Source organism: Glandiceps talaboti, chromosome 5 (assembly GCF_964340395.1).
Source record: "Glandiceps talaboti chromosome 5, keGlaTala1.1, whole genome shotgun sequence".
Taxonomy (NCBI): domain Eukaryota; kingdom Metazoa; phylum Hemichordata; class Enteropneusta; family Spengelidae; genus Glandiceps; species Glandiceps talaboti.
In genome coordinates this window covers 6,275,198-6,289,940 of record NC_135553.1, presented here as the reverse complement: position 1 = coordinate 6,289,940, position 14,743 = coordinate 6,275,198, and the positions used below count along the sequence as shown (strand labels likewise).

The following is a 14,743-nucleotide window of genomic DNA, read 5'->3' as shown; positions in this document are numbered from 1 at the left end:
ACATCAAGACAAGTGATGTCTGGGCTGGGCTCTTGGCTAGTGAGCTACTTGAGATGGTAAGACCAAAACAAGACTCTCGGCAGTGTGTCCTCTAATGATAGCCAAATTTTGTTGCTGTGAGTCAAAATGATAAAAACTGGCATTTCTTGTGATTCACCACATAGTAAGAGATATACGGGCATACCATATTTTGAAGTGCTACTAGAAATTGTGCGTCAGTGGGGCATGAAATTGACTTAGAGGGCACACTGTTTCTCGGCTAGTGAGCTTCTTGAGATAGTAACACAAAGACAAGTCTCTGAGTTAGTGAAGTAGCCTACTAGCCTAAAGACTTGTCTTTGTCTTCACCACAGAAAGTAGACAGCTTCTTGGATAGGTAACATCAAGACAAGTTTCTGGACTATAAATATAATTGGTTCGCTACATGTCCTATTGCTTTATTCAGTGCTAAACTTGTAACAACACTGTGTAACTTCAATGTTTATCCCTAATGTGATCTTTAATAATTAAGTTCTATACTATTTATTCATCACCATACATGAACACCTACTTTGTATTCATTTCAATGTAATAATATCATTGTCAAATGAATAATAGGTCATTATATCAGGCAACACCTTTGTTGAGGATGGTACATACATAACTGACTAACATGGTAGGCTAGCATTATAACATTTAATATAGTTAGGTTCCATTTAATTTTACACGCAAGACTTTTACAGTTTTAGACATCGTAATAATCATAGTTATCCTCTTTCTACACGGAGGGTACTTGTTTATATACAAAAAATACAAGTTAGGAAGAACAAGTAACTTTGTGACTGGAAACAATTGATGCAACAACTACATGTTTGTTGTTGACATAGAGTCACTGAGTGCTATTGAAACTTGAAGTCTAAGTGGTTGTTAATACTTCCACTCACTACTACTCACAGTAGCAATAAGTAATAGAGACATTTGAATTTTAAGTCTAGTATAAAACAATAAATATCGCTGAATATTAATTGTCACATTTCAGAGATCAGATTTTTTCGGACTTCCTGCTCAACTCTTCTTATGTTCATCCTAGTTTGTATAATATACTAATATTTGTTCTAAGCAGAATGTACCTGGACTTTTTTCAACTGTTACTGTTTTTTCTTACATGTTCATTAACTTTGTAAATATCTTTTCCTTGGCAACAGAGTCTGTAACAGCTATAAGGTATCAAATCAGTATAACATAATTTATTGATGACATAAATTGTCCATACACACTGTGACAGGAAACTTTTATTTCCATGTCCATCAATTTCCAATGTAAATCTTCCAATTGATTGCCCAGTAATAGAACTGAGGTCAAATCTTTGCTTTGATTCAATTGACTTGTGAGGTACGTGTAACTTAGACAGCCAGGTACGTAGACTTGTACAAAGGTAGGCAATATCAAGTGTATGGTGTGACTTCTTAACAGGAAACTGATCGAATGTAATACTGTTGGGTTCACCTCACCCCACTATTGCCTTGACTCTGTACATGTTTTTTTTAAAAATATTTTCAAAAAATGCAAAATATACTTAAAATGGCTAAATTATAATATTCTTTGCTATCTTGTGAAAAGTCTACAGTTTTATTATACCAAGCAAGTCTAGTGACTGTACTGAAATTCAGACTATACAATCTACTTGTCCTTGTACATGCTTCTTTCCTTGGGAATGCGTTGATTTTACTACCTTTATACAGGTGACCCTGCAATTCCAGTTCCACAAAGAAAATCTAACAAACAATAGATGTAGTAATATTTCTCATAACTAAAATTTACGCATGCAAAACTATTTTTGGGGGTTAACTTTCACATTAAATTTGTCTCAAAGTCCATTGATATCTCATCTCAGATGATGTTTGTGAAATCAGCATCACACACACACATTACTGCTGTGACCTTTTCCCCCCACTCTAATCTTTATCAGGAAGGTTGGCCCTGTCTACTCCATTAAAGGTGTCCACATCTGCCTATATCAACAAAGTATGTGTAACACGTATGATCTCTGTCAGTGATAGCTGCCTCCATGGCCATGACTGCTACCAGGGAAAGTCCCAGTTATAATATCAAGCACCAGAGTTGCGCAATGTTAATCCTCCCCCCTCTTGTTCAAATTCTACTTTTTGTGTTAAAATTTTAAAATGTTTGCTTTCAATTACATAATTATGACCTAAAAATCACTTTTGATTGTGTATCTGATAAATATGATCCAAGGCTATAGCCTATTGGTTAAATATGAATTGAACAGCTTTGTAATTATCACCTCCATGATTACTAAAGCTTCACATATACAAATGATATACAAAGCCAATAATAATGGTGTGAAAGGATGCATATTTTATGGTAACGAGACAGTTATATTACCTGTGAATAGGAAATTATACTCTTCAATACTCAATTTTGTTGATTTAATTTGTTCGAATTAGAAATATTAACACTCACTAACCTTCTGTGAAGCTGCTACTGAAGTTTGAAACAGACGAACCGGCAAACTCAAACACAGCACACGCTGTGTCTGAAATAAAAAACAAACATGCAAGAGTTAGTGCCCATATTCTACTCATGCTCGAATATAGGACAACCGGAACAAACTGCATGACATAAATACACGGGCACGTATGCACGTAGGCATTTCGAACACGACGTGGCAGCCAGGGAACGTCGTCTAGTGTCACTATTCAGTAATAAAACAGCGGCTGTGGATGTCGGTAAAAGTTGACTTTAAATATTGTAGTCAGGCGACCGGCAGTTGTTGCAATATGTAATATGTTAAGAATTGTTTGTGCAATTAATCTGTTCGTGGATTTGCTTGAGAAGTTGAGTGAAACAGAATGAACGAAATCAGGGAGAGTAGTTTGATATTTCTAATACTTGCATGACGGAATGTACATGGTACTTTGTCAAGTCAGGATTGTCGATGTCACAAATCGAGCAGAGGACAAGACTTGAGAAGGTCGGTACTTTGAGTGCATAAATGAGTGTTAGTGTTCATAATAACAAAACGTACTCACTGGATATCAGAAAATTAACAACTCATGTACATAATACAACAAATTTGAAGTACTTCGTGGAGAATTCTTACCTGTTTTGCCGACAGCCTCATAACATAAGCCATTTTCTCGCCGGAAACTTGCAATATGGCGGTTGTGCACGCTGACGACGACGAAGCTTTCGATCAACTTCTAAAACCATCGGTGAGGGCGCTCAAAATTATCACGTTTCACTTGTGCGTTTCACTCGTCACTGTACTTGCATCAAATCAAATACTTTTTTTTCTGTTTTTCTCCATATTTTTTTTCTCTCCATTTCGAAAAAAAATCAATGTTAATATACACTGATTCGATAACAGCGTCATGGGTGTTGTTTTGTTGTTGAAATTTCCTGAGAGCTAGTAAATGTTTTCACTCTATTCGAGGGGGCCCAAGCTAACTTTATAAAAATGTATGCACTGCAGGCCCTTCCAAAAGGTTAATTTACATTATTGTATACACTTTACATTAGCACAATTGTACTACATTTGTATTTTAGTGCCGTTGCAAAGTTATATCTAATGATTTCTTTTCACATATGGGTCTCTGAACTGTTTCCTCTAACTTCTTAAAAAAATATGAGTATAACACAATCAAGTCAAGAAACGTATAGATAAATACTAAAATCAAATACATACAGTTATAAACAAATTATGCTTCTGCAACACTTTGATTTTATTACAAATTCTACAAATAGCAGAAAATAACATATGCTCTACAGCTAGCAAAATATTCAAAACTTTCATTTGGGTGAAAATTGTACTGGACTTGGTTGTCAGAAAACCAACTATGCAAAGTCTTAGACTTGGTTGGCCTTTCTACAAGCACTGGATCAGAGTTAGCAACCATCTTCCCTTCACCTTGCATGAAAGGAAAGCGAATGTAAACTCAAAGTTAATTTGGCTATAGACAGGCTAATTGGACCCATTTAGGCACAACAATGGTGTGCCAGGTTGTCAGACACCTGTCAACGAAAGAACGGTTAGATGTTGATAAGAAATATGGGACAGAATCAAGACTTGTATGGGTTGCACATGGAGTACAAGTCATGGGTTGACCAAAAAACTGAATATTTTATTATTTTTTTGGACAAGCCCAAGTCATAAAATCTCAATTTCACTGAGGTATCAAGAATAATGATCTGATAACCATATACCCAACACTATAACTTAGAGAGTCAAATGTATCATTAAATAGTTATACAACGATATACTTCTGCTCCTGTAATAGGTTGTTGTATGCTTCTGATAACCATACCACTTTGTGCAATGTAGTTGTTAATCCAATGTGTACTGTCTACGACACCCTGGACTCTAGTCAAGGAGAAATTAACAATGAAACACCAACATTCCCAATTAGGGAAAATTCTGTAAAACATCCTCTTTTTTGAACATACCAGTGATACATGTAAATTAAACAACTATTTCAAAAACCAAGTAAAATAACAATTTTCATTGGTTGACAATCATCATATATATATAAAATATTAATTTTAATAATTTGGTCAATTAGAAGAGGTACATGTATGGTGGCAATTTGCTTTTTATTTAAAACTACAACAAATAAACAGAAATTGGCAATTTCTAAAATATATCTTCTTTATAGTTACATCTTACAAGTAATATATTCAATAATTAAGAAATATAATTTTGATTTATTCAGAAATAAAAAAGTTACTGAGTTTTTAAACGGTGGAATTTTAGCGATTTCAAAATCTTGAAATGAATAACATGGCAGTAAAACATAACACACTGTTGGCCTTCATTGAAAAATCTATTTTACATACATACTTTTTAACTTTTGCTTTCATCTTAAAATTTCTGAACAAAGAACTATCACTTTCAATTGATTATTTGATCAATCACTGTATCAGAATAAAAACTTTCCGCTTTCAAATTGTGGTGTTTTGGTTTAAGATGTTAATCAATCACAAATCAATATATCAATCACTTACAGAGTTCCTGGTTCTGGTAGTAAATAAAAGATTATGATATATATAGTTTCATTCTACTACACGTTTTTTGAATCACATTGATTTTATTTCAATATCAAACTTCATCAGGTATATTAGGTTTTTTATATTTATCCTATAAACACTATCACTTCTTTATAATTTTATATCTTTTTAAAGTTCTACTTGTTTATAATGCTGTTTTTGTATTATATTTTTTTTTTAATTCTGTCTGTTTTAACTATGGGAAGTTTTGAGTGTTGTTGCCTTCTTTTTCTTTCCCAAAATAAAGTTTAATACTGCTAATAATAACAACAACGAACCCTGTTTAGTGAAACATTCTGTTATACTAAATACAATTTCATGTCCTCCAAATCCATATCACCTGAGGCTGTAGAGTACATGATTCACTGCAATGAACAGTTCACTATATTGAACCATTTTCATGCCTTCCATGATGAGTTCAATGCAAAGTGGTTAACTGTACATGTATTACAATTCTGTTCAAAGATTCTTACCTTGTATTCATTCAATTTCTTTACAATGTATACAACAGCAGAACTTTTAACTTTGTAGTACAAGTGAACTTAAATGAATAAACTGGACAGATCGTTCTATTAGTTATGGCAATGCTGAGAAGGGTTTTTTAATATAGTATGTCTTGACTCAAAAATCTACATCTAAAAGTCTATGGTACTTACCAATAACAAAAACAACACAAACAAAGACTTTCACATCACAAGAGTCTAATACCTTAAACAAGAATGCACTGACTGCTTCAACCAATGAATGCAGACATCTCATTCTAATTACAGTTATTCCCATCATTTACAAACAAACAGCTCATTGGCTGTTCAAGACTAGCACTCTGGGTTTTGAAAAAATCAGGTTGTCTGTATATCAGTATTATTTAGAAAGAGTTTCAATGATTGGCAAAACTGACTTGTCCCAACACTCATCCCATCTCATGCTTTGGAACTGCTTCAGATTCTCTCTGAATGATTGGAGCTGCTTTTGGTTTCCAGGGAAACCAACTAGGAGATCCTGGAGAGATGATAAGAAAAAGCTACATTTGTATGACAAATACTGGTAAGGCAAAGCTATAACTTGGGGTTAGTATCAAATGTTATCACCAAATGCAATGCACACTTTTTGTCATTCAGCTCATGCAAACAATGTGAAGTGTTAGACAGTGAAAATCAACTGACATAAGAGGCCTTGTCACTCCAATTAATAACATAAAGGGCCTTATTAACAAAAGTTGGAAATAAGTACCGATAGCAATATTTTCTTTCTGTAATTACAATGTATATTTGTAGAAAATATGAACAACATACTGTATGGAGAATGGGTCACCACCCCACTGTGTAGCTAAGTACCATACAAGTACCTTTATATATATCACACTTGAATAAAATGTTTCTACAAGTGAACTAAGTTGTTATGCACATTACCCTAGAAACACTGCATCACCTTAAGCTTTGTACACTAGATTCCATACCATCTGACATAAATGCTATCGTCACAACTAGGTCAAAGGTCGCCTTGGATGATTTACTTTGCAAACACTCTGTTCTATTAGCTTTCAAATGAGACTTGCTTGGTTAACCAAGCAGATATCAACCAATTTATGGACTACAATGGGTAGCAGAGTGGTGGCTGATGAAAAGATATGGTCTGATACTTTGAAATTTGTCTTCTTTATTGCGAAGTTAAAAATCTTGGCTCTAAACTTAGTTTAGCTTTATGATATTTATCTGAAACAATAGTTGAGCCAAAATAAATCAAAATGAAAATAGAATCTCTTTCACTGCTAAACTCAGATCAATACATTTACTCACCAAAGTGATGTGGCTATAACATAAGTACGCTTTCATAAAAAATTGTTAATCCACCCACATAAAGTAGGGCAAAAATGTGACAGATTATTTCAGAGTTAAAATGTTTGTGCGTCAAAATAAATACATTCACAGCATATTTATATGTGTTTTATTTTCATGTTTCATGTTAAAAAGTTACTGTATAAATTCTGTTTATCGAAACATTCAGAATGGAAATGTCAAATCTTGTGATTAAAAATAAACCATTACCTGGAGTTGCTGAGCGAGTTCAATCTCGTTATGGAATATCAAACCATTTTCTCCATGTTTGACCAGTTCATCCAGACTGTAAATGAAAGGTAAAAAACAAGATACCCAGAATTTATTATCCATTCTTTAGAGTGGATATCTAACTATCATAGTGGACTAGACTAATATTAATAGTGTTGTTGAGATCTATCACGCTTCTCAATTGTCTGTGTTAGCTGATAGCGAGGCATGGCACACATTACATCTTATAGACTAAGTAACAGTGGACAATCTGAGTGATAACAATTTCTGATGTCGAGAATATGCACATGAACATGTAAGAGTCCCTTCTAGACTGTGGGTACACTGACTTGATTAACTGCTGTTTCAGGAAAATGACATACATTCCAAACATCTAATGAAGATGACTTACATTTGGTCATTGTTAATGTCAGACTGTCCATTCTTATATCAGTTTAGTGAACATTTACCTGTATCATTATTGACCTGTTTATAGACCAAAATTGTACCATTCTTTGCAGGTGAAGATGATGAATACATCATATATGCCAGTTATCAGAAAAACAAACGATTGTATACTTTGGCCACTGGGAGTGCTAGTTCAGGCACAGCCTTTGTACTATAGCCTCCTTCGAAAAAAATCATTATTTTCCAATGATACGTGGAGAAAGTTGGTGGCATTCTCAACAACAAAAAAGGTCTGCTAGCTTTGTTTAAAATCAAGTAATGTTCAGGAAGTTGCTGAGTTGATTTAGTCACATTTGTTGACTGCATGTACTGCCATGTGATAGGGCCCTCATTTCTCCAGACTGCAGTGGTGCCCTCTTGTGATATTCGTGACACAGAATGGTACATACTTTCATTGGTAGATCTAACCCACTGGGTGAAGTACATAGACTGACTTACCAATTGAAATGTATGGCACATACAGGCAGTCTACATCCAAACATGTCGACCACTTTCATTGGTAGATCTAATCCACTGGATGAGGTGTGAAGGCAAATGCCTACATCTGCTGACCCTACAAACATACCAATCATATGTAAACATGTTTGCATTGAAAATAAAGATTTTATTGTTCAACACATTCTTCAATTTGTTGTGTTTTTATTATGGTGTGTTTGTTTTCATCTAAACTATGTAATGTTGTTCTCTAATATACAACATTCTATTATGGGTCCACACATTTCACAAGTATAGCACCCTCTACTGATACAACCAGCAACATAACTGGGTGAAATATCAACTAAAAGAGCCTTGCTACGATATTGACTGATCACTTGGTTACACACTGGAGAGATTTCTCCATCCTCATCCTTTGTTACCCTAGCAACTGTCTCCTCTTACCTAGCAACAAGGGATAGTCCTCAGCTTCCAACCATGGAGTACATATATGGACATGCTGGAATGTTTTGGTTGCGATGATTTTCTTGTAGTATTCCTTCATTGGTCCTTTACCAGTGATAGCACATACTACTTTAGGTAGATTTAGTTGTTTCTCTCTACAGGCTGCTTCATATTCTGCACAAAGAAGAAAATCAATGTAAGATTCATAGTAAGGTGAGTGGCAAACTTTATACTTTAATGTCTCTGTAAAGATTTATCAATTATGGTATCTGATACTTCCATTATCTATAGTGCAATTGCAATTCTATTTTTGTTCTTTTTTACTCAGTGTGTGTAAAAATGTCTGTAGTGACAACCATAAAATTGCACTTTTTTTCACAGGTACTTGATTTTACTATCCATGTATTTAGCAAGATAAACCAAAGTGTTAGTAAATCAGAAATGAAGTAAAACAATGTTTTGAACATCAACTAGTCTATGAAAAGACCTACTATGAGTTCCCTCATCACATTATGAGATTTTGTCACTGGCGTTCTTATACTACAGTTAAATTGAAAATTTGTAAGACTGAGACTGCCTCAGTAAACATAGTTATCTTGATAACAACTATACTATGATGTGGGATAAACTGAGCCCATATTCTCTACATTTGCTAACACACAAAGAATTTAGTAGTCTACGATATTCTCAATTACTGACCACAAACCTAAGTAATTTTGTGACTTACTTCAAGAGCCGACAGTAAAATTGAGAATCAAGAGCTGACAGTAAAACTGACAAATCTTACTTTCAAGAGCTGACAGCAAAATTGAGAAATCTTCATCCTCTGTCCAACTTGTACTGCTGATAAGTAAAGCGGGTCTGTCTGGACGAACTTTGACCCCAGCTGGAGTGATTTCAGTAAATGCCGTTTGGTTTCTTTGAGTTGATCCAAATATTGGATAATCTGGAGATAATCTTATGAACAGCTGCAATAAAAAAAAGTATAATTTCATAATTATTAACATCATACTGTGACTATATTTTGTACATTTCATGAATCTGGGTAAAAAAAAACTATCCCCTATTACGTTTTGTTTCAGGTAGATTATTGCTAGAAATTATACCACATACAAAGCAACTTACATCATGTTGGTTATCTAGATCTGTTTCTTGGAATATAAGAGGAGGTCTGTCATACATGGTTACAGCTTTGATTCCCCAGTTCTTTAACAAATCTTCTCTCATTGCATTGGTAACACATATATTGGCTGACGACAATCTACCAAAATACTTCTCATACCTGCCGTGATCAGAACAAAAAATCTTTTAAAAAAAATGTCCTATTATTTTCAAACAACATAACGTATGTTTAATAACAGAAAATAGAGTCTTTCTACTGGCTAGGGTTTTATCACTAGCAATGGAGACCTTAATGTAGCTGCTAGACCCTAGGGTTATTCTGCCAACTTTACAAGAAACGAAGGTTGCAATGCATTGAAGACACTGTCGAGGGTTTGTGCACCAGCGGCAATGTCATCCTTGGCTTTAGTTTGGCAACCTTGTAAGCACAGATTTGAGTTTTACTACAAGACTATGTGGAGACCTACTGGTACAACTGATGCTCATTTTTGTTGCTTCATATAAAAGGTTTGAAAATGTGAGTTCATCAGCTACTAAATAAGTCACTTTTATGATAGCTTACCATTATTCAAGAGAGCAGACCATATTTTTTATGACCATGGGAATGGGGCTGTTGCTACATCATCTTGCATTGATGGTTTGTAACTACATTAACAAATTTGTTCAGTTAAAACTTCACAAGTATCGATACAAGGACAAAATGTCAAATGTGAAAATTGTTTGATAGGATAAAATAAGTTGAAATATGACTTACCATTTAGAAAATTTGACAAGTATATGTTTAGCACCTAATGATAAAGTTAATATTGTATAGCCATAGTTATGCCAATCTATAAAGACACGACTTCCTCTCAATAGACCAATGAACCATACAATACCTATACTTGGTATGGCTGGTGGATTCTGAAATTAACAACGGACAAAAGTTCTGAATATTGTTAGAAATTATCATCTTTAAAGTCCAACACTGCAGAGTTTGTAAACATTGAAGGTGTGTAGATTTCCTTACTTGTCTGTGGGTTGTCTAATTTTCTTGTTGAAGGTAAATGAATACTTTGTAGTACACCATTTGTAATGAACACAAACTTCTGAATTTTGACCGTGAGGATGACATAGTCTCATGCACTAGCCATGGCCTTGCAGTAATTAGTTGTGTCTCATTGCACTGGAAAGTTCATAGTGTCTTAAACATGTTAAAGCCATCAAACATAATCAAATATGAATCCCCCACATCAAATGAAGTCGTGGTCTGTTGATAAACACTTATCTGTTTACTATAGGATGTTAGATAACAGGTATCTTTTCTTCCTATATTTATACATCAATGCAGTGACATTGACAGAAATCTTTAAAAGGCCAATGATTCAATTCCAGGTTTTAACATTAGTGTTATCATATTAGTTTGCCATAAGGATTACATAGGATTAATGCTTCTATAGTTCTGTCCGACAACTGTGTTTCTCACAGTGACCCAAATTTTCAACCTACATCTTATACATACCTGTAATAGAATAACTTTGGGTCTGGCTATACCAAGTAATAGATAGACTTTTAAAATTGCACCCTGGATTATCACTTTTGCTGCGTAATGGAACAACCTTGGTACAACTGTACAAAAGGAATTCAAAACAAGTGAAAAGTAAATCTCCAAGAACCACTGTACAACTTAAAAAAAATAGCTGTTATTTGTAACATAGGCATGTTTGTGTAATCACCTGCTTTGTGGCCTAGATATGGGTTTTGTGGACAGGGGTTGTAATGATGGAGAGGCTTGACATTGGAAAGGCCAGTGAGCTGTATACCAAGGTCAACAAAAACCATATAATTTGGCATTCAATAGCTTAAGCTGGAATTTGGGAAACTAGTCCATAGTCGAAGTCATAACTCGTCATAATTTGGTGATGTCTCTTGTCATTACACCTGTAGTTACAATATACATCATGTACACAATCCTATGAATGGTAGGCCTGCTTAGATTTTGTGATTTCTGGAACAAGATTCATGTCATAAAACAAATGAAAAACTACATCTTTGCCGTGTTCTTTGATATTACCATACTTACACTTAGGAAGTCCAGGTGATTCAGGCATATTGTGAATTATAATGTTCTTATTCTGCAGTATATCATCGTGTGGCTTGGAACCTAGACACAGAAACAGAGGGGAGAATGATAATTCTTCTACCTATCTTTTCACTCAATCACTTGCCCCAAAAAATGTATGAGTCACTTTTTCTCAATCAAAAGCCTTGCCGTCATTTGCATATGATTATCAATGACAATACATTACTTTGATGTAATCAACTTGTGGTGCGAAGGCAATTTTAACTTTTGCTAATTATTATATATATATATATCGATATGTCTGCATGACTGAACACCTTGAAAATAATCCATGCCAAACTCATCAATGAAGTGATTTAATTATCTTTCATATGCACAGTAAATGAAAGTAAGTCAACAGTAAATAAAACTGCTACATGTTTTAACAACATCATGCTGTTGCTGCTGCTGCTGCTGATGATGATGATGACGATGAGAAGGAGGGTGATGATGATGATGATGATAAAATGATGAATTTGAATTCGAGGATGGGTGTTATTAAACTTTTAAAACAATGTTATAATTACGCCAAACTATTTCTTGACATTTTTTATACGCATAAAATATTTCACTCCCTTATATTTCATCAGAGATAATATTTTCTATTTTTGTATCTGATTTCATATAAAATGTGGAAACCCGGAAGTTAAAGCAATGGGGTTATCTGGACAAGATTTGAGACTATAGACGGTTCATCGCTACGAGGAAAAATTCTGACTCGGTCGTTGAACAAAATATGAAAACAACAACATCGTTACCTCCATATCCCATCAGATCAACATGATAACCATGTTTAGCCAAGGACAGAGCATGGTACTGCATACGTGGGCTTCGGCCGATATCTCCGAGCACGAGTAGGCACACGCGTTTTTCTACATCTGGCCAGCGTATCGCTAAGCAGACTACCAGAAATAAAGGGATCACCGCTGCTAACATATAAATTCCACCTTCATCGAAGGCAAATACAGTAATGACAGCAAACAAGCTGACACACACCAGTCCTACAACTTCTGCAACGCTCATTTTCGAGGCAGTGTCCTTCTGAGCCATGTAGCTTCTGTGACCTCGCTCCTTTAAGATACTGCCCTCACGTCGAGTATTTCTTTTACTTTGTTTTTATCAGCGGTTGTTTGGATGTAGCCCATCTATAGACGTGGAGAACTACTAGTATATGCAGGTCTTTCTCTGCATGCTCTACGCGGTTAGGGTATGGATGTTTCCCCACCATCAATGGTTAGGGCGAAAAATATGCAAATTCTTTTGTTCTACTTTCACATCTATAATTACCTTTCACACATTTTTTTGCCATTCTTGTCTTTATCCTTCCACACCTGTATTGATGCTCTCCCATGCATGCACACCATTCCCAGAATATGAGGATGGCACCTACATGTTGCTGAAAACATGAATATTTTCCTTACAATACAGCTTATCTAAGTTCTACCATACAAGTGAATATTCTCATAACCTTGGCATGTCTGTAACATGTATATTTGAGTAGGTGGTGGTGGTGGTGGTGGTGGGGGAGATTTAGACACAGACTTATAACATGACATTTTACAGCTTATTCATTTAATATTTTGTGCACACAACAAAGAACTAGATTTTAAATCCTCTTTCATATATATGTATTGGTCTCATTCCTTGTATTTAAGCCAACCTTTCTGCACACATTTCACGAGGTAATCATTTGACAAGATTCAACAAAAATGTGTAAATATAATTTTTTAATTCAATAAAATTATGCAATGAAATGATTTCACTGAAACATGTATGCAGATTAACTTTACAGTACTATAAGATGAAAGCCTAAGTAGGTAAGCAACTTTACCTCTGCTTTTGACTTGTGTACTAATATGTTGTGATTACTGAAGCATGTATGGTTGCCTAGCATTCAAACATTATCAGCATTCATAGTACTATTTGTTGACAACAGGGAAAAGGTCTGTACCTCTTTCAATCTTACTCACAAATAGTTTATATACAAACAACATCAACAAAAAGTAAAGAGTCATGAATTCAGCTATCAAAGTGGCTGAAATGAGTTTGTACCTGATTCATATGGACATCAAGTCATAGAACACATTACCAGCAAAGATTTGAAAACATAAAGAAGTGATTCGGCTATCAAAATGGTTGGATTGAGATTGTACCTGATCCAAAATTATTTACATGTGGACATCAAGTCACTGCACACATTTATACCCACAAAGATTACTAATAGTATAAAATGGTAATTCATTTTCCCTGAATGATCACATAGTTTCATAGTGTTTTATTTTTAGCAAAGTAAATTGACTGAAATATAGTAAAAAACATAGAAATACTGGGACTTGTAAAACTATACTCATTGTAATAAATATGTGCATGCACCTTTACATTTCAATTCCACACAAATATTTTTTGTTCATACACTGGTTATAAAATATAAGATACTGCCCAAATGAGTATATTTTCATAAATTCATTTCATATCTTTTCCATATTTAGAATTGTTGACAGTATTGTTAAAAACTATACATGGATAGTAATGAAATTTCTACTCAGAGAGTCACAATATTTCTTGGAAGCGAATCGCAAATTTTTGCCGACTAAGTATGAACCCAGAGTCCATAAACATTAATTCTCTCATCTTATACATGGATAGTTCATGAGTTATCTACACATCTAAAATATATTCAACATTTACATGGCAGTGATAAACTTTTACAGGCACAACACAACACAACACAACACAACACAACACAACACAACACAACACAACACAACACAACACAACACAACACAACACAACACAACACAACACAACACAACACAACACAACACAACACAACACAACACAACACAACACAACACAATACAATACAATACAAATATCTACTAGAAATATAAAAACACATGGGTAAAACAATGGCATTACTTTGTACATAGATTCTACTTCTATTAAATTTATTATCATTTGTTCACATTGCAATCCGGAATGTGATAACTTAGAAAAAGCAATAGCATACATGACAGTGTTCTGGTCTTCATCATCGCAATAGCATTCTTAATCTAAATATCATTATATGTTAGCTATGATA

At 34.4% G+C, this 14,743-nt stretch overlaps 2 protein-coding genes across 2 annotated transcripts in view; both read right to left on the bottom strand.

The window, feature by feature from the left end:
• Positions 1–3,162, bottom strand: part of LOC144435066 (aconitate hydratase, mitochondrial-like) — a 33,164-nt gene extending 30,002 nt beyond the window's left edge. Inside the window, exons 1-2 of the mRNA XM_078123612.1 lie at positions 3,104–3,162; positions 2,468–2,536 (exon numbers count right to left, since the gene is read on the bottom strand). Coding sequence (XP_077979738.1) covers positions 2,468–2,536; positions 3,104–3,136 — 102 coding nt within the window. The 5' untranslated portion in view covers positions 3,137–3,162. The remainder of the gene's footprint in view (positions 1–2,467; positions 2,537–3,103) is intronic.
• A 2,745-nt stretch (positions 3,163–5,907) lies between these two features.
• On the bottom strand, positions 5,908–12,711 carry LOC144434935 (chitobiosyldiphosphodolichol beta-mannosyltransferase-like). Its single transcript, XM_078123463.1, has 10 exons — positions 12,420–12,711; positions 11,623–11,703; positions 11,062–11,168; positions 10,315–10,463; positions 9,564–9,720; positions 9,226–9,406; positions 8,439–8,612; positions 7,998–8,112; positions 7,092–7,167; positions 5,908–6,045 (listed from the first exon to the last, which is right to left on the bottom strand). Exons 1-10 carry the CDS (start codon positions 12,709–12,711, stop codon positions 5,908–5,910), a joined length of 1,470 nt encoding a protein of 489 aa, XP_077979589.1.
• Between the last annotated feature and the right edge of the window lie 2,032 nt (positions 12,712–14,743).

Bases quoted from the DNA above. Each gene is read 5' to 3' on its own strand.
- LOC144434935 (XM_078123463.1), bottom strand. From the start codon at position 12,711: ATGGCTCAGAAGGACACTGCCTCGAAAATGAGCGTTGCAGAAGTTGTA. The intron at 8,613-9,225 runs GTAAGATTTGTC...TTCTTTGTGCAG, and splicing joins TTTGCTGTCAGCTCTTGAAA to AATATGAAGCAGCCTGTAGA. The intron at 7,168-7,997 runs GTAAGTCAGTCT...TTTCATTTACAG, and splicing joins TGTGCCATACATTTCAATTG to TCTGGATGAACTGGTCAAAC.